This window comes from Rhizopus microsporus, assembly GCF_002708625.1.
Source record: "Rhizopus microsporus ATCC 52813 unplaced genomic scaffold scaffold_12, whole genome shotgun sequence".
Classification (NCBI taxonomy): domain Eukaryota; kingdom Fungi; phylum Mucoromycota; class Mucoromycetes; order Mucorales; family Rhizopodaceae; genus Rhizopus; species Rhizopus microsporus.
In genome coordinates, this window is record NW_019671927.1 from 458,244 (window position 1) to 485,867 (window position 27,624).

The 27,624-nt window shown below is 36.8% G+C and overlaps 14 protein-coding genes across 14 annotated transcripts; 7 read left to right on the forward strand and 7 right to left on the reverse strand.

Moving 5' to 3' along the window:
• Positions 1-51: 51 nt before the first annotated feature.
• RHIMIDRAFT_204580 (uncharacterized protein) lies at positions 52-586 on the reverse strand (the record flags this gene model as incomplete). Its single annotated transcript, XM_023606768.1, has 2 exons — positions 52-386; positions 448-586. 2 exons carry the CDS (start codon positions 584-586, stop codon positions 52-54), a joined length of 474 nt encoding a protein of 157 aa, XP_023464690.1.
• Positions 587-1,723: 1,137 nt separating this feature from the next.
• RHIMIDRAFT_314416 (uncharacterized protein) lies at positions 1,724-2,362 on the reverse strand. The gene is made up of 5 exons (XM_023614934.1): positions 2,270-2,362; positions 2,185-2,220; positions 2,128-2,136; positions 1,915-2,072; positions 1,724-1,864 (listed from the first exon to the last, which is right to left on the reverse strand). Exons 1-5 carry the CDS (start codon positions 2,330-2,332, stop codon positions 1,762-1,764), a joined length of 369 nt encoding a protein of 122 aa, XP_023464691.1. The 5' UTR covers positions 2,333-2,362; the 3' UTR covers positions 1,724-1,761.
• Positions 2,363-4,558: 2,196 nt separating this feature from the next.
• On the forward strand, positions 4,559-6,119 carry RHIMIDRAFT_258603 (MFS general substrate transporter). The gene is made up of 6 exons (XM_023611348.1): positions 4,559-4,711; positions 4,761-5,055; positions 5,112-5,328; positions 5,381-5,762; positions 5,818-5,895; positions 5,949-6,119. Exons 2-6 carry the CDS (start codon positions 4,874-4,876, stop codon positions 6,044-6,046), a joined length of 957 nt encoding a protein of 318 aa, XP_023464692.1. The 5' UTR covers positions 4,559-4,711; positions 4,761-4,873; the 3' UTR covers positions 6,047-6,119.
• A 252-nt stretch (positions 6,120-6,371) lies between these two features.
• RHIMIDRAFT_204890 (O-sialoglyco protein endopeptidase) lies at positions 6,372-7,624 on the reverse strand (the record flags this gene model as incomplete). Its single annotated transcript, XM_023606790.1, has 3 exons — positions 6,372-6,555; positions 6,606-7,177; positions 7,232-7,624. 3 exons carry the CDS (start codon positions 7,622-7,624, stop codon positions 6,372-6,374), a joined length of 1,149 nt encoding a protein of 382 aa, XP_023464693.1.
• A 141-nt stretch (positions 7,625-7,765) lies between these two features.
• Positions 7,766-9,341, reverse strand: RHIMIDRAFT_258632 (Pkinase-domain-containing protein). The gene is made up of 4 exons (XM_023611349.1): positions 8,992-9,341; positions 8,772-8,940; positions 8,095-8,710; positions 7,766-8,043 (listed from the first exon to the last, which is right to left on the reverse strand). The coding sequence occupies exons 1-4, from the start codon at positions 9,293-9,295 to the stop codon at positions 7,921-7,923; spliced, it is 1,212 nt and encodes a 403-aa protein (XP_023464694.1). The 5' UTR covers positions 9,296-9,341; the 3' UTR covers positions 7,766-7,920.
• A 1,328-nt stretch (positions 9,342-10,669) lies between these two features.
• RHIMIDRAFT_239142 (acyl-CoA oxidase) lies at positions 10,670-13,033 on the forward strand (the record flags this gene model as incomplete). Its single annotated transcript, XM_023609110.1, has 7 exons — positions 10,670-10,780; positions 10,830-10,939; positions 11,000-11,213; positions 11,271-12,344; positions 12,397-12,684; positions 12,744-12,852; positions 12,903-13,033. 7 exons carry the CDS (start codon positions 10,670-10,672, stop codon positions 13,031-13,033), a joined length of 2,037 nt encoding a protein of 678 aa, XP_023464695.1.
• A 65-nt stretch (positions 13,034-13,098) lies between these two features.
• Positions 13,099-15,589, reverse strand: RHIMIDRAFT_239143 (DNA helicase; the record flags this gene model as incomplete). The annotated part of the gene is made up of 10 exons (XM_023609111.1): positions 13,099-13,271; positions 13,327-13,972; positions 14,032-14,149; positions 14,208-14,523; positions 14,575-14,671; positions 14,727-14,937; positions 14,997-15,029; positions 15,079-15,312; positions 15,372-15,399; positions 15,445-15,589. 10 exons carry the CDS (start codon positions 15,587-15,589, stop codon positions 13,099-13,101), a joined length of 2,001 nt encoding a protein of 666 aa, XP_023464696.1.
• A 564-nt stretch (positions 15,590-16,153) lies between these two features.
• On the reverse strand, positions 16,154-16,643 carry RHIMIDRAFT_258667 (uncharacterized protein). The gene has a single exon (XM_023611350.1). It carries the CDS (start codon positions 16,468-16,470, stop codon positions 16,267-16,269), a length of 204 nt encoding a protein of 67 aa, XP_023464697.1. The 5' UTR covers positions 16,471-16,643; the 3' UTR covers positions 16,154-16,266.
• Positions 16,644-16,792: 149 nt separating this feature from the next.
• Positions 16,793-18,481, reverse strand: RHIMIDRAFT_239144 (uncharacterized protein; the record flags this gene model as incomplete). The annotated part of the gene is made up of 1 exon (XM_023609112.1): positions 16,793-18,481. One exon carries the CDS (start codon positions 18,479-18,481, stop codon positions 16,793-16,795), a length of 1,689 nt encoding a protein of 562 aa, XP_023464698.1.
• Positions 18,482-20,962: 2,481 nt separating this feature from the next.
• Positions 20,963-21,509, forward strand: RHIMIDRAFT_239145 (PC4-domain-containing protein; the record flags this gene model as incomplete). Its single annotated transcript, XM_023609113.1, has 4 exons — positions 20,963-20,992; positions 21,047-21,196; positions 21,250-21,367; positions 21,418-21,509. 4 exons carry the CDS (start codon positions 20,963-20,965, stop codon positions 21,507-21,509), a joined length of 390 nt encoding a protein of 129 aa, XP_023464699.1.
• A 109-nt stretch (positions 21,510-21,618) lies between these two features.
• RHIMIDRAFT_204689 (histidinol-phosphate aminotransferase) lies at positions 21,619-22,807 on the forward strand (the record flags this gene model as incomplete). The annotated part of the gene is made up of 2 exons (XM_023606776.1): positions 21,619-22,044; positions 22,100-22,807. The coding sequence occupies 2 exons, from the start codon at positions 21,619-21,621 to the stop codon at positions 22,805-22,807; spliced, it is 1,134 nt and encodes a 377-aa protein (XP_023464700.1).
• A 547-nt stretch (positions 22,808-23,354) lies between these two features.
• On the forward strand, positions 23,355-25,306 carry RHIMIDRAFT_28501 (cytochrome P450). Its single transcript, XM_023613235.1, has 6 exons — positions 23,355-23,596; positions 23,650-23,723; positions 23,773-23,932; positions 23,984-24,103; positions 24,155-24,679; positions 24,730-25,306. Exons 1-6 carry the CDS (start codon positions 23,373-23,375, stop codon positions 25,148-25,150), a joined length of 1,524 nt encoding a protein of 507 aa, XP_023464701.1. The 5' UTR covers positions 23,355-23,372; the 3' UTR covers positions 25,151-25,306.
• Positions 25,307-25,312: 6 nt separating this feature from the next.
• RHIMIDRAFT_239148 (carbohydrate kinase) lies at positions 25,313-26,717 on the forward strand (the record flags this gene model as incomplete). Its single annotated transcript, XM_023609114.1, has 9 exons — positions 25,313-25,394; positions 25,447-25,477; positions 25,525-25,570; positions 25,634-25,687; positions 25,742-25,754; positions 25,820-26,139; positions 26,197-26,314; positions 26,368-26,485; positions 26,540-26,717. 9 exons carry the CDS (start codon positions 25,313-25,315, stop codon positions 26,715-26,717), a joined length of 960 nt encoding a protein of 319 aa, XP_023464702.1.
• RHIMIDRAFT_28514 (uncharacterized protein) lies at positions 26,370-27,467 on the forward strand. Its single transcript, XM_023613243.1, has 5 exons — positions 26,370-26,485; positions 26,540-26,959; positions 27,009-27,128; positions 27,179-27,283; positions 27,333-27,467. The coding sequence occupies exons 2-5, from the start codon at positions 26,749-26,751 to the stop codon at positions 27,374-27,376; spliced, it is 480 nt and encodes a 159-aa protein (XP_023464703.1). The 5' UTR covers positions 26,370-26,485; positions 26,540-26,748; the 3' UTR covers positions 27,377-27,467.
• The last annotated feature ends 157 nt before the right edge of the window (positions 27,468-27,624 follow it).

Here is a 27,624-nt window from a genome sequence, read left to right on the forward strand (position 1 = left end):
TTACTATATTCCACCGGGAAGAACAATGCTGTGCTTTTATACTAATAGACATTAGAGTGACGAGTTGCTAGTTGAGGGAAAAGTCATGCCGTTCGATTGTGTGTTTATATGCTGATTTTGACGAAATGGAGTAAATACTTGATTAGCACGTTCAAAGAAGATCTGTGGTAATTGTGGTTGGGATTGCATCATTTGTAAAGGTAAATACGCTATTTGCCCATGATTCATAGTTGATTGAGTATGTGTTCTCTCATGCTTCTTTAAAGATCGAGCATGATAATATGCCTTCCCACATCCTTCCCGCTTACAAATGAAAGGACGCACCTTTGAGTGTGTCTTTATATGGGTTGATAATGAGTCTGGTCGAGTAAACTGCTTTTTACATCCTGTGTTTATATATCCTTGTTAACACCATATATATATCCTCCTTATTATGTGTGCTCTTACCTGGTTCTGGACAAACAAAAGGACGCTCACCGGTATGCACCCGAAGATGAGCAAACATTTTATGACGTTTTGTAAAGGGATTATCCCTTCTTGGGCAGTTATCCCATTCGCAGCGATAAGTTGGTTTCCCTCTGCCCATATGAACATCACTCAAGTGATCAATTAATTTCTGTAGATCATTAAACTCTTCTCCGCAGTCAGTCCATAGACAAATACGTGTGGTTGGCATCTTATTTAAGCCAAAAGGTTCTTCTTCTTCAGAGTGGGTATAGGAAGTTGCTTCTTCTTCTGACAGATGGCTATTCTGTCTGTGCTCTTCTAGCAATAACATCGAAGGCTGCCTCTGTTGCTTTTGTTGCATTTCAAATTGTAATAAGTTGTTAACAAGCTGTTCTGTAGACATGTTTTCGAGATAAACTGGATCATAAACTCCATTTCTCTGTTGTTGTAAGAAGTCAGTAGTTATCATATTAGACTGGTTATTTTGAATAGTTTGTGTATTTGTATCTGTTCGATTCTTTTCATCCAGTTTATAGCTGTTGAGAGGTTGTTCTACAATCAAATTCATGACCATATCATTATCATTTACTGCCACTGTATCAGGACAAAATGACGGAGGAAACAAACCGGGATTACTCAAGTCTTCTTGAGCAAGTTGCTGTAAAAGAAGGTCATCAAGCTGGTCCATTAACAATTGTGGTTCATTTAGAATATCCGTGGGTATATTGTCATATGAAATAGTGTTGCTAGTTGTTGCCATGTGTTGGTAACTTGGCTTGGCAGTGAAAGCAAAGTTATTTGAACATGGAGCTCCAGACGTACCATTCGGAGCAAGTGTAGATAAATTGCCGGGGGTATCACTTTGCTTAAATTGAAGCATGTTCATTGTTGAATCATGCACTACATTTGAATAGTCGAGTTCTTCTTCAGAGCGATATAATACTGCTTCTTCCATTGTACTCTTTGGTTATGTGCGGATTAATACACATCTAAGAATTGTTCAATAATAGAAACAAAACTGAGAACAATTGAACCTTTTTTCCCCTCAATTTTGGGCGAATAAAAATTGTTTTAATGTTTTTTCAATAATTTCAATATGCGTGGGTAAAGCACGCCTCTAAAGGCAGCTACGATACATAAGCATGTCTTATTTCCCCATCTCATATATGTATAAATATAAGGTCTACCTCAGCTTTTTATTTCCTATTTTCCCTGTATTCCTGTATACAAATGGAAGGGCTGAATAAAAGGAAAACAATTTGAGTTTAAAAATAAAGCGTGAGATCATGATTCTTTTTTATTTATCAAAGATGTTTAGTCAATAAAGTAAGTTAAAGGTTCTTCGCGTGACCAAATGGCTGTGCCATCAGTTTTGATAGAGTAAAAGTCGACCTTTCCGTCATGGGATTTATGACATCTTGAAACAAGTGAGACAAAAAGAGAAGGATATGAACAAATAGTTATTACCTGACGTGAATATACTTTTCTTCACCGAGATGAATCTTGCCAAAGTAGTTGATTCCGTAAGCAACCTCTTCAGTTGCATATTCAACTAACACGTAACGCTCGATGCGTTTTAAATCATCTACTTCATGCAAACCGTGTACATTGTCCAAGTGATTAAGCTATTCTCATTTGTTACTCTTTCCTGCTTTTAAAATACGATGCTCTTATCGTTACCTCATGAAGCTAACTAATAGTCAGTGATAACTTCTATTGGCTTGTTTAAAAGCTTACCTTGTCAATGACTTGCTCTTTAACTTCATGAAAGACCTATAACTCATTTAATATCTTCTTCTTCTTCTCTTCAATATCCACTTACAGCCTTTGCTTCTTCATCTGCAGGACGGACGGGGCCCATATTGTTATGACGTTCGTCAGACATTTTTGATTTTTGTAGTAAAAAGAAAAAGAAGAAGAAAGGAAAAGCTAAAAGAATATTAAACGTGCTACTTGCACTGTGTTACTTTCCAATTTAGTGCACTAAAGCGTACCGAGATTTGAATAGCAACAAGCGCCATGCAGATATTAGCAAGTCCGGCGCTTAGTAGATATCTTTGCAAGAAAGTAAAAACATACCGCAAAACTTTTATGGGCATACCAAAAAGAAAATCAAAGCTGGTTTAGTGATAATTAATAGTTCATTTATGACCAAATGTTTAAGAAGCGAAATCAAATACGCACGTTATAAAGATCACTTTTAGATTTTATGTGGCTATGCCCCGTTCAGTGCTGAGAATATCTTGAATTCTAGGTAAACTCCAGTTAATATTGAGGCTGCTTCAAAAAAAGAGGAAAGCTCTTACTGTTGCGATATTCAGTCATGATTGACTTTTTAGGAAATGCTTCGGACACGGCCAACTTTTCCTTGAATGACATCAAAGATGCAAACATTCTTCTTTATTAAACACAATTACTACTTATCTTGTATAATTCAACGTTTTTGTATAGCTTCTGGTGATTAATGGCTTTTTATGGATCAAATGCAAGAACTGGCTATAAGCGCCAACATGTGGGAACTATTTAGGTGGATATTCCATACTTAGAGCTCTACTGTAAACGTAGAAGATTGCAGACTGTCAACATGCTCTCTTGTAAACAACAATAGCTTTTCTAATCAAAGGATATTGAGCAAATATTTCGATTGCTTTAATATACAGAAAGTTTCTTAATAGCTGATTTGGCTAAAGGTTGGTTAAGGTGTACGTTTACACCCATTCTCTGTAGTTTACATCTATGAAAGAAATCATTGGCCAATGTTGTGACAAGAAAACTGTCAAAGTCAGAATCCTGTAACATTCCACGAGCAGCCATTTATGCTAAGCTTTCCATATTTTATGTGTTGTCATCCCGCAACGAAGAAAAAGCCATGACTGGACAAACCAAACCCAGCTACGCAAATTCAAGGTACATGCTGATCAATACTCAAAAAATCTCCATTTGCTTTTTGTAAAATCTGGAGCCAGAGCTAAAAGTACTCCATTGTACTACTATGTGCAGCGCGTAGATTTGTCAAAGGGTTCAAGCTTTTCTTTGCTACGACATGATTGTATCCCCTTCTCAATATGGGATCAATTGTAGCGGAGTAAATACTGTGAATTAATAATCCAATGTGTGTCATCTTTACCTGGTATAGCGCATGATCGGCAACCGCTTGCTTATATTTTCCCATTAAATCAAGCTGTTAACAAGCCATTCTGAAATGCAACTAAAAAAATAATCATGCAAGAAGCTACATGAACTAACCTGCTATAAACAGTTCTATTTCGCAAAAAACAAAACAGGATTATATGGATTATGTTGGCCCGGTGCAGCTTGTATCAAATCAACGCGCATCTTCGGCTCTTGGTAAGCATTGTTGTACAAAGCCAGCACGTTTAGCTTTTGATCTAATGGATCAAAAAATTAAACACTTTTAATGGTAAAAGATCTGCAAAGTACATAGTTTTGATGTTACTATCAAAATAAATGAAAATAAGCGAGCTATCATCTTAGACTGATGGCATATCTCTAAAGATGGTCAGAGCGTGAGATAAACAGTATAATTCTGGATTAGTCATATCATCATAATACGAAGCTTGAAGTATTGTTAGTGTGGTGTGAAGTACGGGTAAAATTCGGGGTCGGAAAAACTATAAAAAAGAAGTGTATATAAATAGGGCGACTTGATTTGAAGGTTCGTCATAAAAAGTAAATCAAAAATTAAACGAGAAAAGGTTGCAGCTCAAAAAATAAATATATGCACCATGGTTACTAACATCTCTTCATTAGTCTAAATGACTAATTCAACCCCAAGCAGTAAGAGCTCTACAGCCACTATGGAAAATACTGATATAGAAGCATCTAAGCAGCAATTTACTGATGATAAACAACAACAGCAACAGCAAGCGTATAATTATAAAGATGATCCCGATAATCCATTGGTAAATTGTTAAAGATTGACTTTTTTTTACACACATTCTGACGATATTATTTTCAGAATTGGTCAAAAAGTAAGAAATATACCGGATTCTTTATCGTGTTCATGATGTCCTTCATGGGTTATTTTACCTCTGCTGTCTATGTAAGTGCAAATCGTAGTGTACATAGTCGTACCTAACAACATATTTAGATGCCAGCAACTCATGATATTATGGTTTATTTCAATACGAATCTCACAGTAAGTCTACATTTCCACAAATATAATCACGTTACACCAACCGATTGTTATCTATAGGTTATCAATGCAACTATTGCGCTATATATCTTGATGAATGCAATTGCTGTAAGAACAAGCATATACTATTTAAGTAATACAACTAAATCCTTTACAGCCTCTCTTTCTGGCACCTCTTAGTGAACGTATTGGTCGAAGGTACGGAAAAGGAACATTGAATATGAGATTTATATTGACATATGAATCAATAGATGGGTTTACATAACCTGTATGGCTATTTATACTGTCTGTACAATTATATGTGGTGTGTCCAAAGGTATTGGTTTATTCTTTGCATTCAGATTGTTACAAGGTATTTTTGGAAGCGTTGGTCAAGCAGTTGGTGGAGGTACCGTTTCTGACATTTTTGAACCTCATGAACGTGGTAGAGCTATGGGTATTTACATCTTGGGGTAAAATATTTATAAATAACAAGGTACTACAGATCACTAACAACTTTATTCTACAGAACCATTCTTGGCCCTGCCATTGCACCTGTTATCGGTGGTTACCTTGATCAATACCTGGGTTGGCGTTGGATCTTTTACATCTGTACTATTCTCGGTGGAGTTATCACTATAGCAGCTCTCCTTTTTCTCAAGGAAACACTTTACAGGCCTGGTCAAAAAGAAGAAGTTGCTCCTATTGGTATTAAAGAACGACTTGAAAGGCTCAAGTTTAATCCAGTAAGTAATCAATTGTAATATCTGACTGTTCAATACTTACTTTGCTCTACAGCTTGCTAGTCTCCAGATGCTCGCCCTTCCTGAAGTTGGCTTATCCTGTCTTCCTGTCAGTATAGCTTTTGGTTGGTTTTACTACTTTGTTACCATTCTCCCACCTACCTTTGGAGAAATCTATGGATTCTCTTCTGGCTCCATCGGGTTATGTTATTTGGCAGGTGGTGTAGGCAACATTGTAGGATCAATCGTAGCAGGGTTTTCATCTGACAAGCTTTACCAAAGAAGTATTGCAAATAATGGAGGCATTGTCGTCAAGGAGTTCCGCTTGCGTACTATTTATTTCAGTGTCTTTTTCTACTTGGCAGGTTCCCTTATGTATGGCTGGTTTCTTCAATACCGTATATTCTGGTTTGCAACCCTTGTAGGATATGCTCTGAGTAAGTTATAGCACTTGTGTTTGAATGTGAATTCATCTCTTATCTAATTATACAGCCACATTTGGTCTCATGTCTGCTATTACTACTGTCAATACCTATATTGTAGAAGCGCATCTTAAAAAGGCTGCCTCAGGTACTACATAAACAAATGTTTATTCCGACGCATTCTTACAAATTATATTGTAGTTGTTTCTTCAAATAACTTTGCAAGAAATACATGTGCAATGATCTTTTCCCTGTGTGCTGTCTCGATTCGAGGATCCTTGGGTGATGGATGGTCTTAGTAAGTTCATTCCATGATTGCGTTTTATATACTTACTGATCCATTTTTTTTAGCACCTTCATGGGACTCATGACCACAGTATCCTTTTTAATATGTATACCCTTAGTACAAAAATATGGTCCTCGCTGGAGAGAATCTGCTAATGCATAATTATGTATTGTATGTATTTAACAAGTAAAATAGACATAGTAATTTTTAATAAATCTATAATCGCTACATTGATTAAAGAGCTCTTATTTTAATATGGAAACATCATTTATACACACTATATTACACTTTGATTCAATAATTAAAAAAGCAAAGACATGCTACCATACTAAATGAGTCTATTCTCTTTGCTTTAAGGATTCAAGAGGCCATACGGGAATCGTCGTGATCGTATAATCATCCACCAGACCTGCTTGGAGTCGTTCAAGCCCAGCCCAAGCTATCATCACACCATTGTCTGTACACAGCTGAGGAGGAGGACATATCAGTGGCAGTCCATAAGCATTTACCAGTGTTTCCAATCTAATATCATGGGTCAGTACATGTTTATAGTCTCTACTTTTGATTCCTACCTTGATCGGAATAACTTATTACTAGCTACACCACCGCTTATAACAAACGCATTCAATGGCTTCTTATTCTTAACTACTTCTTGCTCTAGCGCCAACTTGATCTTTTGTTCAAGATGATTAATGCATATCATTTGGAATGCAGCTGCTAAATCATTGACATCTTTTGAGTTACTGAGATCAATGGATGGATCCTTAACAAGACGATCCATCGCAGACTTTAATCCTGCAAAACTAAATTTCAATTCCTTCTTTCTTGATAGTGACAAAGGTAATGGTAACTTCGAAATGAATCTCTCTGGATCTCCCTCAGAGGCTGCCTTTTCTAATGCTGCACCTGGTCCTCCCCTTCTTCCCTGGATCCAGTTCAGTTTCAGTGACCTCGATGCTTTATCAATCGCTTCGCCTACAGCATTATCCATTGTGCCTGCAAGTTCACTATAATCACCGACATTATTTGCTGTCAACAAAAGTGTATGTCCGCCAGATATAAGCAGTGTCATAAACGGAAACTGTGGGTATGGCGCATTATCTGCATTGGGTGTTGTCAATCTAGCTGTCAGCGCATGGGCTTCCTGTAGTCGTCAATGTTATTTTGTGTGATGATAATCTAATGAAATTATCTTTACCATATGATGAACGCCAATCAGCGGCTTTCCACATACAGCTGCCATTGTCTTTGCAGCGTTTAAGCCAACAGGAAGACAAGGAGGTAATCCAGGACCTCTTGTTACTGCAATGGCGTCTAAATCTTGTACAGTTAATTTAGCCTTTTGCAGTGCCTCACTGACAACACCAGGTAAGTTGCGACTATGACTTTCACAAGCCAACATGGGTACGATGCCACCTTTGGGTTCATGTAACTCTTGTTGGCCACGGACTACTTCTGCAAGGATTTGACGATCTGAAGTGACAATGGCTGCGGCAGTATCATCGCAAGAGGTTTCTATTCCAAGAACTTTCAAGGGTCTTTTAGACGGTAATCTCTTGCTTATTCCAAATATGTTTCTTATAAAGCTCATTATGAAAACAAAACTGTCAAAAATAAAGCCCCTTGCTGTATCGGCCCTAATTTATTCTTCCTTTTTTGGAAATTAGCTCCTTTCAAACAAAACGTGTTTCATGGCATCCGTTGCTATGGATACAAGCAGTAAAGTGTAAAAAAAAAAAAAAAAAAAAAAAAAGGGCAATCATATGATAGACTAAAAATAAAAATCAAGTTCTACTTTATAAATACTATTAAATAAGTGCATATATATATGCGTGTGTGTAATTATATACAAATTAGAGGAAAAGGGTAAAGGTATACTTGAATAAATTAAAAATCTGGAAACAAATCACGGAAAGAGTCGTCTTGAGGTTGATTGCTTATACTCTCTTCAGGATACTTTTCAAAGTTACTAGTATCATATTCATTTGAATGCGCTGGGATAATAGGTGCCTATAGCAAGTTAATATCTTACAGAGAACATGCACACACCATTCAACTTACTCTAACCGTTTTATTAAGTAACCCATGCCAATCAGTAGTGCGAAACCACTTGTGTCTTTTAACATCATCTGCCCCGCCTTTTAGGTTACCTAACCTGCGTGTTCTATCAACAACGAGAAGTTTCTTGAGTAGATCCTTTGCCGCATTTTCGAAATAACTTGGGTACTGTACTCTACCGCCTAGGATGCGTTCATAGATACCGAAATGGTTGTCGTCGTAGAATGGAGGATGGCCAGCCATCATTTCATATATCAGTATCCCAAGTGACCACCAGTCAACTGATTTACTATGGCCCTTACTTTGAATAATTTCAGGTGCTAAATACTCTGGTGTACCACAAAGAGTCCACGTCCTGTCCTGTACTTTCTTTGCAAAACCAAAATCAGCTATTTTTACATATCCTCGGTTGTCTAACAGTATATTTTCTGGTTTTAAATCACGATAGATGATATCCTTTGAATGAAGGTACTCTAATGCCAATACTATCTCTGCTGCATAGAAACGAGCTGTGTCGTTGGGGAATCTACCAGATTTTCTAAGATGTCTAAATAATTCGCCTCCAATGATATACTCTTGAACCATATACAAATTGACTTGATCTTGAAATGTACAATATCTATATTCATAGTGAGTATAAGCGTATATGAAAGAACACATCTTGTAATTACACTTCTTACAGTTGTACTATAAATGGAAAGTTGATTTGAGAAAGCACTTCCCTTTCTGAATTAATGTGCTCTACTTGCTTTAGCTTTACGATCTCGGCTTTCTTTAATACTTTAATCGCATAATACTTCTTGGCCCTTTTTTCTTTTGCCAAATAAACTCTTCCAAATGTGCCCGTTCCTATATAAAAAAGATGAGATTGATGCAAACTATATTTTATAAACCATCTACCAAGTGTTTCAATAAGTTCATAGTCATGAATACCCACAGAAGGCGATGGATCAAATATAGGAGGTTGACTATGTATCTTCTGTAGTTGCTCTTGATGTGCTATCCATCTTTCCGAGTCAGCAGAGGATTTAATGGTTGACATATCACTCTGATCGTCCTTCTTTGTCCATAAACCCTGTATTGTTATGGTCGGACTGAAACTAACAGATGCTGAAGATGCCGATTCTTTTGGTGGAGGTGTAATAACAGTGTCAGTACGCTTGAAGAAAGAAGTGACCAGGTTGGAAATTAGTTTTAAAGGCATCGTTTCTTGCTATTTTATTGCCTCTGAAAGAAAACGAGAAAAAGACGAGATGAAAAATTAAAGCAGAATGAAATGTTCGGTGTTTAGATTTTAAGCGAACCCGTTGCTAGACACATGATTTCCAAACTGGAATACATGTCCCCAAGCAAAAGTCTGGGCTACTTGCTCTTTTTAGGAATTATCATTGTTCTGCTTTCCAAATCAATTTTGATATTTTGATTTAAAACAGTGATAAACGTTTGTAATAGATGCACACATGACAGAGCACTTGCATTGAACCTGCAGCAATTGGGAGCCAAGGGAGATACCCTGTGCCACATTTTACTGCTAGATCCCGAATTCTAATAGCTTGGGCAAAGTTAAGCTATTGACCCAGTCATTATTATTAAATGACCATGATGCCACGCATATACAAGAGTGTCATATTGGTCAAATGAGTTTTGTATAGAATGGGTTTAGAAATACCCTGTAATGTTTCTTCTGCATCATTTATTGCTTGAATAGGAAATCATGCGCAAATGTAGAAGCATTAGTATGTCCACATACACTGTTCTAAAGTCGTAAGGAATAACAGAGTGAAAAAGTGAATAAAGGACAACACGGTCAACATGTATTATCGTCTTGGTATTGTTTTCCAGCTTTATCCCAATGACACAGCAAAACATGACAATCATTCTTTAAAGCACAAGATACAGGAGAAAAATTAGACTGCTGCAGGCTGATTAAATGCAGCCAGTAGCCAATAAAAGAGAAAAGATGACTTTGAACGTATAAGAAAAATGAATGGTAGAAGGTCATTGTATGTTTTTCTAAAGGCTACAACGGATGAAATGGACCAATGTCCACAATAAAAGGCTAATGAATAGTTGCGGATAATGTATCTATCCATACACTATTCCAAGGTTATACTTGTACTTTTTACTTTCATACACTCCAGAGCACATTATTGTAGCTTACTTCAAGTGCAATTTAGAATATGTTTACTCTGAAGTAATCTCCATCAAATGGAGCATATCGGACTCTGTCGACCTCAACGTGAGAGGCTTTTACCGGGGAAAACATACATAATTGCAATGTATGCTGGGTTAAGCCGACATTAAAGCCTTCATGACATCACTATACTGAGTTTATTGGATCCTGCAAGACTTCTTGTAGAAGACGTTATTGAAACAATAGTAGCTATAGAATTTGAGGTGTTCTTTTGGTTGTAGTAACACCACCACGGACAATATAAACGTAAGGTTTATTTACCGCCAAAGACACTTCTTTCTTTTCCCTTTAGCTTTTTACAACATGAGCACTAGTAAGAATGTTCATAAAGCTACACACAGGCTTGACCAAATAAAGAGACAGCTCAATTTGAGCCCTTCCACGATGTCTACACAAGCGCCTAAAGACATGGAAAGGGAAAGACAGTCCGTATCATTCAGTATAGAAGCGCTTTCTCATTTTTGGATGGGTGGAAAAGAAAAGTATATACAAAGGGTAATAAAGACAATATAGAAACACTTCTATGTGTTTACACTATGTTTAGCAAACTGCATACGATTACATAAAACGTGATCCAGAACTCGTAGTTCAACCACCAAGAAATATCTTGGACTTTACAAAGGAAGAATGGCGAGAATTGTACTTTGTTCGACTGTACATCTTTATAAATATATTCTAATTACAAATCTGTAGCACAATGGGACAAATATACAGGCTTGTTCAACTAAAGGAGGAGTTAAAAGATAACCAGGGCCTGTTTAAAGAAATTGTCGAAGCTTCGTTCAACTATTCCGAAAGCTTATGCATGCGAAACGGCGTTCATGAAACACTGTTTCGCAGTGTAGTGGAGATGATGGGCAACAATGACCAACGATCCTACTGGGGCAAACTATTGAACGACTATAAAGTGATTGGATGTTTTGCCATGGTACCATTCAATGCCAACTATAACATTAATGTGACACCAACTGACTGCCAAACATAGACAGAACTAGGACACAGCTCTGCGCTACGTGGTATTGAAACAACAGCGACATTTGACATTGAAACAGATGAGTTTGTCATTAACTCCCCTACTATTACATCTACTAAATGGTGGATTGGACTCGCCGGACAAACGGCCACCCATGCTGCTGTCCTTGCACAAACGACTATTCATGGCAAGAACGTTGGCGCCAACTGGTTTATTATTCCTCTCCGAGACTCAGTCAGTGGTGAGCAGCTTTCAAATATTCGTGTAGGCGACATAGGTACCAAAGTTGGTCATCAAGGAACAGATAATGGTTGGATTCAATTTCATAAAGCACGTGTGCCAAGGAAAAATATGATGTCAAAATGGGCCAGAATCGATCGTCATGGCACATATCAACCTGCACCAAATCCTGCTGTGATGTATGCTACGTTGATACCCGAAAGACTGGGCCTGGTTGACGTGTCTACCACTTTAATCAGTCAGGCACTTACAATTGCTGTGCGATATGGCGTGGTGCGTCGTCAAGGTTCAAAGAACGAACAAATTATGGACTATCAGTCACATTATGCAAAACTGATCCCAGCTATATCGTTTATGTATATGGTCAAAAGCTCGCTCAGAACAATTTACCAGCAATTTGGAATTTTGACTGCTGGAGGAGAAATTGAACAAAAGCTGTATCTCAATCATATGGGCGACGTGCACTGTATGTCTGCGTCATTGAAGGGTTTGTCCGGTAGTCTTTCAGCTAGTATCTTAGAAGTGTGTCGTCGTTGCTGTGGAGGACACACCTATTCTGCTTATAATGCTCTTGGTCATCTAACAGCTGACTGGAACGTAATGACAGTTGGTGGAGGTGATGATACTGTCTTACTGCAGCAGGCTTCCACCTACTTATTGCATCGTTTCAACCAGAAAATAAAACACAATACATATCCCGAATTCAAATACGAAAGCTCAACTTCATACTTCACATACGCTGAAGAGTTACTGGCTGCAAAAATATGGCATGTGGAAGAAGTAGATGATTGCTTAAAAGATCTAAATCTGATCCAGGAAGCATTACAGGTCATACTTGCAAAGAGAGTAAGTTTACAAAGTAACGCTTGGTTGGCTCACTTTGACTTTAATATGATAGCTCTTTAGCATTCAGCAAGCACTTGAAAATGGAGCTACTCATAATGATGTTTTGCTCGATGCCAATAGAGTGGCAGAGCTTCATTGCGCCACATTCTTATACTCGGACAATGCAAGACGTTTTTCAGTCATCAATAACTCTTCTCTAGATACAAGCGTTGCAACTATCATGAGGCAAATGACGGTCCTATGGGGACTCTATGTCCTTCGTACATATGGAGATCAGGGATTCCTAGAAGGATACATTTCTCCACAACAATTGAAAGGCATTGAAAAAGCATACCTCAAGGTACCTTCAATATCCATTAGAACATTTTCTTTTTCTAAAGTTTACTTATGGATATATAGCTTTGCAAAGACCTGAGAAAAGACGTGGTTGGTCTTACTGATGCCTTTGGTTTACCTGATTTTGTCTTGAAAGCTCCTATTGCTCGCTATGATGGCGATATTTATCAGAGTAAGGAAAATGATCCTTTGTACCAAAGCTGTATATTCACAGTCTTTTAGACTATTTTGATACCATCTTACAGGCACCTAATAGCACAGGTGTGCCTTCTTACCATGGAAAGTATATCCGACCATTAACTGAAAAGTTTAGTCAAATACCACTCGAGGAAACTTGTAACAAAACACAATAAAGTATTTGATGGTTTATCTTTGCCCAGGGGATTTTTTTATTCTAAAGCATCACTTTATAGGATGCTTACACAACAAGCTCACTAAATCGTAAGTCAGCTTCTTCATTTAGCCATTCAATCCATCTCTTTAAGAATCCAGAGTCATTCCTATTGAGTGTTGATCCACCCCCTTTGTTTCCCAAAAGAGTATCTGAATCACATATAACGCATAAATGTCTCTTTGCTCTCGTCATAGCCACTAGTATAAGCCAAAGATGTATCAGTAGCCGATAAGTTAATAGCAGTATACATACCATTAAGTCTTCTTTTTTCTGCAAGGAATCCGACCTCACCCATTTCGTTAGAGCGAACAAGTGATAATATAATTGCTTCTTTTTCACGACCTTGGAATCCATCTACTGTGCCAATTTCGATCCCTGGCCAATGCTCTCTAATTTCTCTTCGTAGCTTTGATACCTGAAATGCATATGGCGTAATGATACCGACTTGATCTTCTTGAAGGCCATCCTCTAAAAGAGCTTTAACATGCTGTACTGCTAGTTGAACCTCTAATTCGTTTGCTTTGCTTTGTTCTTCCTGTGCATCGTCAGTTACTTCATGCGATAGACCGGTATCGCTGGTATCTATCATGACAATTGGTGATTCCGTGTTTTCAGTGTGCTCTACTTCGGGAAGATCGGCCAACACGTGTTCTGCTACGCTCTCGTCTGCAACAAGTTTATTCTCGTAGAGCTCTTTTGAGCTAAACTCCATGATTTTCTTGTGCATGCGATACTGAACTGTCAGCATTCTTTTGATCCTATCGCCGTACATGGCCAAAAGTCGATCAAATAAGGTGGTTGTCAGGTCAGTATCTGTAGACAGCCCCTTTGATTTTAACGACGTTTGAATTTTTATGGGTGACTTTACTGTTGGTGGCAACTGAAGGTGATCTCCTGCCTTTAGTACACAAGCTCAAGATTAGTACACTATGACATCTCAGATAGCAATATACATACTAAAATTGCTTTCTTTGCCTTTAAAAGAGCTATCCAGCATTCAGCTTCTAAAGCCTGTGTTGCTTCATCGATAACAACAACATCAAATTCCCTATTCATCATATTTCTGCTTGCAGCCCTATTGTCTTGTTTTATTACAAGTTCAAATACATAAGCTAAAGAAGTTCCATACTTACCCATTCAGTGTAGAAATCGTCACCTGAGCATTTGTCAATACTTCATCTATTACCTTTCTCTCTCTAACTCTATAATCTTTTCTCAAGTCCTTCATGAGGGAATACATTGCTCTTCTTTCTGCTCTATTTTTGGATTTTCCAATTTTTGCCAAGGTGTCATCCATTTCCTTTCGTATATCTGCCACAATTCTTCCAGAATCACAGGTACGCGTAATAACATCTAATGTGTGATCTATTACTGTTGGCAATACACGAGCAGGGTGTCCTACACGTACAACCTGAAGTCGGTGTTGAGCTAGTCTTTCAACTAGGTTATCTAAGAAGAAAAGTGTCAGTTGATGTATCATTGCTTTACCGGCAGCATTACCAACTGAAATATTGGATGGTCCACAAACTAATACTCGCTGACCTTGATTTACAACCAACTGTCTGATTATCTCTACCAGTGTATAAGTTTTACCGGTCTATAGGTAAATACGTTAATGAACAATATAAAGGCAAAAGTTAAAAGTTTATTACCCCAGGTGGCCCATGAACCAAAGCAATCTCATTTGAACCAAGTGCAAAGCGTACCGCTTCCTTTTGGGAACCATTTAGTGTTTCATCAAAAAACTGAATATCGCTCATCCTTTGGGGAGTTGAGATATCAGATTGTCCTAAAAGAACATTTATAAGCCCGGATCCTCCTTCGTCACATCTTTGCTGTAATGCTTCTAGTCCCTTTAACATTCTACATATAAATTTTGGATGAGAAATATGATCCCCTGCTGTCACTATTGATTCATCTACCTTTCATAGGTGATACTGTTTGCCAACTTTACACTAAATTACGAAGTATTAATACATGCCAAAATACGCAGGGCTCACTTACATTTGACAGCGTTCCTGAAGCTCAGCCGGAAGTTCATCTTCTATTTCCTGAGAGAGGGCAACAGTAATTCTCGATTCTGTCACACGAGCAACAACACCAGACCATTTATCGACATTCTTTGAAGGTTTATCTTTCTTGTATACATCAAGACCGACGATATCTCCTGTTGTTATTTTATGTGCAGGTAAAATAGGCGGCAGAATATTTGGATTAGCAAGCTCGAGATCGATCAAACTACAAGAGGAGGCTAATTTCAGCACCAAGAGCAGAAAATGAACATGCAACTGTATTACCTTTTGCCTCCTAAGCCAGTTCTCATTCCTTCACATGATGAGTGTTATGCCATGTATGATATTCAACCAATACCTGTTATTTTTAAGCCAACAAGAGCAATACCGCGTCGTTGAAGTTGAATGGGCGCATAGGAAGATAGTAGCTTTATTGTCTCTTCAACATCTACCTTTCTTTCAGTCTCTATCAACTCCCTTTGATGAGCAATGAATTTCTCCATTTATGCAAGATGTCTAGAAATTATGCTTTTTTTTAGAAAGAAAAAAGGCAAATAGACAACTTGCACAAGAAGTACATAAGAAATGATGTAAAGTCACAACAATGGTGTCAATATGAATCAGTCATAATGTATATAAGCAAATGCATACATAAGCTCTCTCTATCTATCAAACACCACATCGATCTAGTTATGATGACTCATGTGTTATCATCTATCACTCAAATCGCAAGACGATGTCGATCCTTGGTGACATCAATCAATGGGTAGACACTAGGGTGGGCAGGACACCGTATCGTTTCCCGGATGATTTGAATAGAGTCAACACTACATACACCAGAAAATAGGCTAATGCTACGGGCGCTTCCTTGGGGTACTACCTATGTGTGTCACTTTACAACTTCACACTACCAAATTCTTTGCCTAATCTAAGGCTTGTCCAGTTCACTCTCTCTGATCTAAAACACGATGTCATCATAGTTATACGTGTTCTTGCATCTTTCTTGATAGGGCTGACAACATAAAATTAGAATAAAAAAAAAACATTTCTTTTTTATCTCTTTCTTCCTGAAAAGAAACAGACCAATATGCGACTTTATAAAGTCATATTTAGCGTGGTTCCATACGCTAGAAAGTTCTGTTGAAGAGCATCATAGGTAATGAATAGAGGTACAGCGAATTTACGAAAAGATTGACAAATTGTATGACAAGGATACATCGGCATTGTCAGTCATAGCAAACAAGGATTTAAATAGACAATTAAAAAATTTGTCCTCGATTCTCTCATCAGAAATCTCAAAGGGTAACGAAGGTATCGCCAGTAATATTTGCCATTGATTTAATGAAGCATCCTGTTGAAAAATCCGATACTCAGTAAAATTCATGTAATTTTAAGATGTTCGCACTGGAATGTGTTTCATGTGAGTGGTATACTTATTTATTTACTATACTGTATACAGTGAGTGGAATTTACAAGGCATCAAAAAATGTTTTATTAACAGTGTTTATGAATAAAGTCATCTTATATTTTTTATTCAACTTGTAATATTTGATTCAGCAAACATATAAAAAAAAAAGAAATAAAAAACAAGTATAGAAATAAATTAAAGGAAGAGGTTAAGTCGATTGAATGATATAATAAATGGTATATAATTGCAATACTGTATTCCTTGAAAAATAAAACAATAAGATAAATTCTGTCATAATTTAATGAATATTTAAACGAGCAGACAAGGTTTCTTCTGTAGCAACGTTGATCAATCCAGAATTTTCTTTTCTGATTTGAATACTGATTATCTCTTGTTCAGTCAGTTCCAGATACAATGTCGTTAATAATTCAAACATCGTGACCCAATCAAATCGATCATTCCAAGCAACAGGAACTCGAGCAGATCGCAGCTCAACAAATTTCCATTGTGAATCATTCTTCAAGTTCATTTTCGAAAGAGTTATAGTGTTTTTGATTACTTGGATACCAAATGTTGATCGTTTTAATGCTGTTTGAAAGCTGCATTTGTTGAACTGCCTGAGGATGTAGAAAAGGGCACCATTACATTCACAAATGAGTTTTAATGTATCCTCAAGAGTGTGGCTCACATTTTCTTGCATAATACCGCTCGAAGATTCAATAAACAATGTTTCATACTTGTTTAACCTTCCTAGTCCATCAGAGTATTTTTTTTTTTTAACCTCGGCTGGTAAAAAGTCAACTTCTGCTATCTGGGCATACGCTTGCGTTTCTACCATTTTTTCACACCATGAAAATCCCAATAAGTTTGTTTCTTTAGCCAAGTATTTAAACATTGGTACAACGTACTCAACAAAAGGAGTTCTCTCGTGGTTATTATTCGAAGCCATATGTTGCTTACAGTTACAATGATAGTCTGTGAGAGTATATGCTATCAAGTTTGCAAACTGCTTGGTTCTAATATCTTCTGATCGGTGAATAGAATGGCTCCAAATATTAGGCAGAAATTCAGTAAACTCATAGCTTAAAACATCCCGAAGATAGTCCATTATATTACTAACTTTTGATAAGGAGGTATTCTTTTGTTGGTTGTGCTGGTTGTCCTTGAGTTCCTTCATTTCATTAGTTTTGGAGTATTTAGGACTGTTGATCAAGGATTCAATACCTAGAGCATAACTCTTCATGATCGTTTCAATATCTATAGCTCGTATTTTTGGTGTATGTGGCATAACTAAACAGGATGCTGGAGGTTTGAAGTTATACGTTTTTGTGTTTTTCGTCAAAGTAATTGTTGCACCTGGTTCTCTGAATTGTTCGCCCCTAATTTGATCACCAGAATTATCGTTTTCAATTTGCTCACCAGTGTCATAAACGCCAGCTTTACTCTTTCCACCATCTCTATCTTGCTCGCTGCATCCTGAATCACTGCTTGAGCCTGCTGTGCTTGTTTGATCGCAAAGTACTTCTTTTCGGTACTGCTTAAGTGAACTGTACGTGTAATCGACTGCAAGAAGCTCAGCTTCCTGTGCTGTTCTTTTTTTTGCTGCATTTATTTTTGCCTGCTTCAAATAACTTTCATTTATCTTCAGTAATCCTCCAGCTCGTTTGATAAACTTGGTTTTAAATCCATTTTTTGAGCAATAGTTATATGCAATCCTAAGGTATTCCTTTGCATGCGTAGCTAGCTGAAAATCACTATCATTTAAAATACTCAAACGATACATGTTTTGAATTATATCAAAATAGGTATGCTCAAGATTTATCTGATCAAGAATATGTAAAGGAATGGCATCGACATGGGCAGCAGGATTACAAAAGTTAATTAATGGGATAGTGAGTAGATAAGGCTCAACTCCTAGTTTTTCCCTTATTTCATTTGGTATTGTATAATCTTTGTTAATTTCACAGATTGGTTTTGGCGTTCTCATGGGGAACAATATTTAAAAGAATAGAGAAGAAGAAGCAATGGTTATTTGCAAAATCTGCCACATAGAATTCGTTACGAATTTTTAAAGAGCAAAGCTCCAGGTACCAACTTTTTGTAATTTATTTGATGGGAAATACTTTTTATTTATCATATATCTTGTGATGAAAGACATGCCAAATAGAGCTGATATGATTTGGCAGCCAACTCTTTAAAGTTTAAGGAGGTGAATGCATCCTCCTTTTTTAATCTTTCCTTTTATACATAACTGCATTATCAGGAAATTGTGGGCGCAATATGATAAGGTTTGGCAAATTTCTTGCATGAAAAATGACTAAGTTGGGAAACACGAACTTATGTTTATTTACTTGATGAAAAATACTTTGCGCAGTTCAGCCACTGTTTCATATAATCGTAAACAAACAACTAAAACAATAAGGAGGTATGTCACTCGACGTTAAAAAGTTGGTGCAAAACCATGGTGCGCAGAACTTTATCCTTTGCAATATTTCTGTGTTAATAAGTACTTATAATATACCTGTATTAAAATAAAGGAGAAAAAGACTATATGTTGATGAGACTCTTGAACCTCCTTATTGAGAGAGAACTAGATGAGAAGCTCATTAATACAAAGTAAGGCTTAGTATATAAAATAATAGTTTACAATCCGACATGTTACAAATTAAATTAATAGAGGTGCGTAATGCTAAATGTAGAATGGTTATAAGCAGTGTAGTAATGGGGTAAGATCACACAAAGATTAGTTAGTAAAGGAAGGATAAATACGACACCCTTTTTAAATTAGGGATACGGTAAAAGTCATTCTCGTTTTCCAAAAAAAAAAAAAAAAGATGATGCCATTCATGCACTTTTATAAGGGGTTCTGCACTCATTTTTTTACAATTCTTTTTATTACTCATTTTGCAAAGCCAATCCTATAAGTCCAAAGGGAAGCACCTTCTTCAGCTCTTATTAAACCAGACAGAGGCCAGTCTTGGAAGAGAGGGAGGAGTCACTGTAACTTTTGGTTGGTACAGACTCATCTAGCGTTTGGAACGTGATGGCATGGCTCGCCGATGCTCTGTTCAATTAGCTTGACAATTTTACGATTTTAATTCTTCAATAAGATCAGTCGTATATTTTATTTTATTAGTACGTGAGTAATAATAAGATCACAAATTCATCTTAGATGCTGTAATGTTTTGCCTCTGAAGTACTTTAATGGTGGGATACGAAGATATGTTAGGGATATTTGTGGAATATTATCAAGTCTACGAACAAATACAATTATTCTCTTTACTAGATGATCAGCCAAATCAGTAACTCAAGCTTCTCTGTAACATTGAACATATTAAAAACCCAATCCTCGATTTCATTCGGATATGAACAAGGCTATTACAGAAATCCGCTGGGACTTTTAAAAAGAAATTGAACTAGTTGGCGCAGCAAGTTTGCTTTGATGAATCAAGATAGAATGTCTTATACTATTCGTGACTCCTTATGAAAGCAATTGTATTAATAATACTTGACTTCTTTTGAAAACTTTGATAACTTGTAAATTGTATAAAAATATTAGAATTTCAGTAAAGAGAGCAACACGCTTTTGAACAAGTTTTAAATAAGGAAATCTCCCAGTTTTCTACTTGTACAGCTTTATCGCAATGCTTCATCAGAAGTTAACCGGTACTTACGCCCACAAGATTATTAAGTGCTTCATTTAACTTAAACCACCTCACGGTACGTTGTCACAAATCAATAAAGGGTGCTTTTTTTTATGAGCAGACCAGTTATTAATTTTATCCTTCAAATATCTTTAAGCCGTCGTCTCACCAGAGTGAGATGCGGCAACCACATTGGAGATGGTGCTTTGTCATTGGAAGATATTAAGACGACCATTGCCGTTCCAGATAGTTCATCTTCACCACCTCCACACCTTAGATTTTTCAAGTTTTTTTTTTTTACCAAGTAGCTGTTACAAGTCGATAGAAAAGTGATATTTTATTATACGACTATCGATATTAAGTGAATGTTGTTTTTGTATACCTTCGAGATATTTTATCAACTGAATTGTATTATATTTTTACGTTTATATGAACAATAGATCGCGTACATAAGTCAAAGTTACCTTGTCAGAAACGTTACAGATGAATTCAGATAGGACTTCTCTCTTTACACATTTAAATAGCTCTTGTCTTTGCTTATCGTGGAATTAGAATGTTTTTCCTTCTCTCTTACAAAGAGAAAAGATCAAGTTTTGATTCTTAAACCATAAAGAGGTGTTTCATTGAATTCAAGAAAGATACAGCGTTTCTTTTCTCTAACGCTTGATTTCAGCCAATCAAAAGTTGTATTCATGGCTAACCTTTCTGAGTTTTAATCTTTATAAACCGTCCCAAAGCTCCAGAGGTCCCAAAAAAATGCTCATTTCAACCCCATTCGTTATGCAACTTCTTTTTTGTTGTTGTTACTGACATCAATAAAAAAAATGGCTGAAAAAGAAGACGAAGAATACAAGGTATATATATATTTTATTAATATGACACGAGATTATTCAATATACAATAAATAGAGACCTCAATCATCATCTGAAGAAGAAGAGTTTGTAGAAGAGGATCAGCCCAAGCAAAAAGCTACCAAGAAACAAAAGACCGAACAGCAAGTAGGTGAAAAGCGAAAGAGGGAAGTAGCTCGTGATGATAGTGGTGACCAAATATTCGAAGTAAAATAAATGAATATCAAAAGTGTGTTTGTCAAACTCACGCACAACATTAGTTATCTTCAAAAAGAAGAGTTACAGTTCGTTTGTTCAAGACAGGCGATGGGTCTCCTTCGGTAGATATTCGTGAATTCTATAAAGATAAAGCCTCGGGCGAGATGCGACCAGGAAAAGGTTTGTTTAAAAAGTTCAATGCCATGTGTTTTTACTCATTTATAGCCTAGTTGGCATTTGCTTTCCTGTTGCTCAATGGAACAAATTAAAAGAGCTCATTCCAGATATAGACGAGGCTATTGATGCACTACAAAAAAAATAGACTGTGTTGACTCTGGATGAGCAATAAAAAAGTGACTCATTCAAATTTTTTAATTTAATTCCGTCTCTGTTTTTGATAAGTCGTCCTTTTTTCTTCTTATAGTTTAAACATGCCCTTTGATCTTACCAAAGTCATTAGACCCAATATTTTGGCATTGAAACCATATCGATGTGCTAGAGATGATTATAGTGAAGGTGTCTTATTGGACGCCAATGAAAATGCCTATGGTCCTGCTTTGACAGGTGAACACAAGGGAGACTTGAATCGATACCCAGATCCATATCAATCTCAAGTGAAAGAACGTATTATGAACCTTAGAGGACTAAAGTCTATTCAAAACCTATTTTTGGGCGTTGGTTCAGACGAAGTAATTGACTTGCTCATTCGAATTGCTTGTGTGCCTGCAAAAGACAAGATCTTGATTACTCCTCCTACCTATGGAATGTACTCTGTATGTGCTCAAATTAACGATGTTGAAGTTGTCAAGTCTAAGCTTGTAGTTGAAAATGGTGCTTTCCAACTTGACCTGGAAAATGTAAATGATATAAGAAAAGAAAAAAAGAAAAAAAAAATAACATGAAAAAATATAGGTCTTTTCTTGCATTAAGACAAACCCAGAAATTAAAATAGTCTTTTTGTGTTCACCAGGAAATCCTACAGGCACTTGTCTGACTCACGACAGTATTCGTGCTGTTTTAGAATCCGATTACCAGGGCCTTGTTGTTGTTGATGAAGCATATGTTGACTTTGTTGATAAGGAAGAAGGTTCAGTTGCCACCTGGGTTGATAAGTATCCCAACTTGGTTGTCATGCAAACACTCAGTAAAAGCTTTGGTCTTGCTGGCATCAGGCTAGGTATTGCTGTAGGACATCCTGAGTTGATTCAAATCTTGAACAACACAAAGGCACCTTATAACATCGGTACACCCAGTGCCCTGATTGCTGCTGAAGCATTATCAGAAGAAGGCCTGCAAAAGATGCACGATTACCGTCAACGTCTGATCGATCAACGTGGATTGTTGATTGAAAAGTTAAAGGCTATCTCTGGTACAGGCCGTATCTTGGGCGGTAATGATGCCAACTTTGTTCTTGTCGAGATTCTCGGATCCGATGGACAGCCCTGTAATGATCGTGCTCACAAAGTTTACAGCATGATGGCTGAAGCTCTGGGCGTTGTCGTTCGTTTCAGAGGAACAGAGTATGGCTGTAACGGATGTCTGAGAATCACCGTGGGCACTGAAGAAGAGAATGCAAAGATGCTTAATATGCTGGAAAAGGCATTGAAGGATACAGCCTAGATAATAAAATGTGTAAATACTGTAAAGATTTCTTGTTCTCTCGTACACACTCGTATACTTGTTTTATTAAATATTTCATGCGAATATTTAAAGCAAGCTTCAAAGGATCGTCATTGTTGACTTATTTTATTATTCGCATTTGACAGAGCAAATGATCAAAAAAGGACCAAAGTAATGTGGTAAAATGAAAACTTCAAGTCGAGATATTCTGTAATGACATGAAATTGCCTTTTTTAGATGCAGTTTTTACAAAATCTTTTTTTTTCCGCAAATGTTGCTTTGAAGCTTACATGATGCCAACGGGAATAAAATGAATAAAATAAATGAAAATTGAGCATTATCTTGCATTATATTTACATTAAAAGGATGAAAAAAGGAACATGTTTATGGCGTGTGTTGAATAACTCTCTTATGCAGTTCATGTAAAGCCTTGCTGTCTCCTTCCATTGTTATACATTGATGCTTATGTGTGACAGCCTAAAACACATAAATTGCCCACACTTTCATTATCTCTCTTTCTCTCTCTTTTTTTCTTGCCCTTTTTTAATCTCATTGATCTTTCCATATGACTGATACCATATTAACTCGCACCCTTGGACTATCTGCTGCAGTATTGACTGCCTTGGCAATAAAATACCCAGATCGAGCTGTATTTGATGAACATCGCGAAGGCATCTCTTACAAAAAGGGTTGGCCACTTCTAGGTGGCTTACCTGCCATTTTATCTAATGCAGAGAAATTACACGATTTTTTCATGAATGGATTTACTGAAATGGATTCATTAACAACGTAAGAGAGTTCTTTATTAACCAAAAAAAGCTTATTTTTAATCTGTTACATAGAACAACATCAGCCTTTGGTATGCCTCGTGCCATTGCCACCATTGATCCTAGAAACGTTGAACACATTTTAAAAAGTAAACTGAAAAAACACAACAAATGACATTTTTAACACTTTTTTAATAGATAATTTTGAAAATTATGCAAAAGGACCTAATTTCAACGCTTCCACAGAAGATTTATTAGGTCATGGTATCTTTAATGCAAATGGAGATCAATGGAAATATCAACGAAAGACAGCAAGTCATATATTCAATGTCAAGAACTTTAGAGATCATTTTACAGAGTAAAAAGAAAATACCAAACACACTAGATGTCACTGACTTGTATCACATAGAGTGTTTGTCAAGGAACTAGGAATCATGTTTACAGGCATCTTTGATAAAGCAGCAGAAACAGGAGAGATTATAGATTTTCATGATATTATGTTCAAGTTTACCCTAGACTCTTTTATTCTGTAAAGTATCCCTGCTTCTCTCTCATACATCACCACTCACTCCTTAAATAGCCTCGGCTTTGACGTCCAATTGAACGCACTGAGCAGCAAGGACAAGGTCCCATTTGCTGCTTCCTTTGATGAATGTCAACTCAACAGTTTTCAAAGGTTTGTCAATCCCTTCTGGAGACTGACAGAGCCTGTCTACACCCTCCTTCATCCATGGCAAAAATCAATCAAGCAGCACCTCAGGACCATAAACGAATTTGCCAATCAAGTGATCGAGAACCGTCGAACGGACATGGAGAAAGGAATCAAGACGCACCGTGACTTACTGTCGAGGTTCATGAACGCGACAAATGAGCATGGAGAACCACTGAATAACAAGGAACTCAGAGATATCGTCCTGAATTTTGTCATTGCTGGTCGAGACACAACGGCTCAGGCTCTATCGTGGACCTTTTACAATCTACTACTACATCCTCGAGTAGAAAAGAAACTGTTGGAAGAAATCCAATTGAATATCACTGACGAATTGATGGATAATCCTGTCGCACTCTATGACGCTATAAAGAAGATGAACTATGCGCATGCTGTGTATGTATCACTTGGCTTTAAAATAACAGAAACTCATCTATTTGATTTAGGTTTTATGAAGTACTTAGGCTTCATCCTTCCGTACCTAATAATCAAAAATACGCCCTCAATGATGATATCTGGCCTGATGGAACCGAAATCAAGAAAGGTGACTATGTCATCTGGTGTCCATGGGCACAGGGTCGTTCAGAAAAGGTCTGGGGTGCAGACGCAAAGGCCTTTAAGCCAGAACGATGGATTACTCAAACAGGCGAACTTCGCAGAGAGTCACAGGGCCAATGGCCTGCTTTTCATGCTGGCCCTCGTGTCTGTTTGGGTCAAAACTTGGCAACACTCGAGGCATTAGTGGCTCTTGTGTTTATCGTCAAACGGTATAAGCTCACACTCACTCCTGGTCAAAATATTACCTATCAAGTATCGTTAACTCTGCCTATGAAAGACGGCATGAAGGTTCAAATTGAGAGACGTTAAAGCTTTTATAATTATAATAATAATAAAATGGCCCATGTCAAATTAATTCCGCCTATGTTTAAAGATAGTGCTTCATACTTGCATCATTGCCTCTACTATCGGAGTTGGATAAATATAAATTTAAGACACAATAGACTGCATCTTGCATTTTTATTATTCATCATGCCTCCAAGAATACCAGATATTGTCAAAGTGCGTCAGCTTATTCCTCCACTCAGTAAAAGCATGCACAAGGGACAAGCAGGTAGGATGTAATAGGATGCTATGGGTATAACATATACTCAAAACTCTAAAAGGAAGAGTTGGCGTCGTCGGCGGTTCCGAAGAGTAAAGAATGTTTTAAACAAAAAGAAAAGAAACTTATGTCTTTATAGTTATACTGGAGCTCCTTATTTTAGTGCAATTGCTTCCATGAAAGTGGTATGATGTTTGTTCAACTTTCTTTCTTTCTTCCCTAATCTTGACATGTCATAATAATAACAGGGTGTTGACCTTTGTCACGTCTTTTGCGAACCTGGTGCTGGTACTGTCATAAAGGTAAGTAAGCGATATTTATATAATAAAAGTAGCTGACGCTTTATGTTCATATAGTCGTATTCTCCAGGTATAAAATGACACAGTACAAAACAAAAAAGAAGGAAAACACTGAAAATAAAAGAACGGCCATAGATTTAATTGTTCACCCTTATATGAGAACAAAGGAAAAAGTGGACTCAAAAGACGCTAGCTTAAAAGACATAGTCGATCGAGTCTCTAGTGTCTTTTCTAGACTACATGTTCTCGTCGTTGGTCCTGGGCTATCAAGGGACGAGCTTATGTTGGACTCTGCAAAAGAACTCATTTACAAGGCTCGAGAAAAGGATATGGCCATTGTTATTGATGCTGATGGGTTATACCTGGTTCAGCAGCATCCAGAAACGGTAAAGGATTACAAAAAGGCTGTATTGACGCCAAATGTGGTTGAGTTTCAGCGATTATGTGAAAAGATGGTAAAGAGATACGCGATGAATAAAGATGATTATGTGACTAAAACCCAAAGTATATAGAACATTAATGCTAAAGCTCATCCCAAAGATGAAGTAGCACAGCAACTTAGTAAGGCCTTTGGAGGTGTCACCATTGTTCAAAAGGGATCTGAAGACTACATTGCTAATGCAGATCAAGGTAGCTTTTATATCTCTTTTATTACACTCGAAAAGATACTGAAACGCTTATAGTGTTAAAGTGTGATGCCGAAGGTGGTCTCAAGCGAATGGGTGGTCAAGGTGATATTCTTACTGGTATCATTGCTGCATTCTTGGCTTGGGGAAAAGGATATGAAGATGAAGTTTGGGAGTATGTGTGTTGTTTTTTATGTATTCCATATTCTCACTAATATATATGACATAGACATCCTCATGAAGTTGACGGTAAGGATATTGCCATGTATGCTTCATGGGCAGCATGCACTATTTCAAGAACCAGCTCTCGTTTAGCCTTTCAAAAACACGGTAGAGCTGTACTAACTAGTCACATGTTGGAAGAAATTGGACAAAGCTATGACCTTTTTGTTAACGATAAGCTGTAATGAACGCATTTTGATCTTGCTAAATTAAATAATGATTTGCTATCTGAGCTCTAAATGCTTTTTCTTTAAAGAGGTGACCGTCGCCTTTGCTCTTTTTCTTTTCTTTAATAAAATGGATAATAATGATACAAAAAACTTGAAGCCTGATGAATATACGAAAGGATTAAATAGAGAGCACATCATCAGGTTAACAGAGGAATCATGTAAACATTTTGTAGAATATACAAAAGCTGAGTTAAAAGGTATGATGTATGCTTCAAACGTTATATAATAATTTCCCTTTATTTTTAGTTACTGTCGAGGATTGTAAGTTGCTAGAGAATATGAATCATATCACCAAAGAGAAATACAGTCAAATGAATCAGATGAGTCAAAGAATTATGGGTGAAATATCCAAACTACAGAATACATGTATGCAACACTCTTTTAATACAACATTATATTAAATATCACTTTATTAGACGATCAATTCGATCAATTTATTACCCAAGTGGATGATATTCATCAACAATCTATCAAGATTGAAAATACTATTAAAGCATTAGATGAATACTCAAAGCATTTAGGTATTTTCAACCTTGTGTCATATTTGCTCATTTCTAATGAAATGTTTAGAAAACAAACTATTAGCAAATTACTCTGTCAGTACATCCAAATAAACCCTACAAAAGAGAGCATAAAAATAACATGTTTCCATTTGATATCTTGTCAAAAAGAATTACAATTCTGCCAACTGTCATTCATGGCCACAAGTTAGAAGTTGATCCTTTCAATGTACAAACCTTGAACTGACTTGAGCTGATTTACCAAAGTCTGTTTTATTAAAAATAGCAATTTACTCGTAAACTCTTTTTATTTACCATATCAATGTTCCTTATTTCACATTATCATTTCCATCAAAGAATAT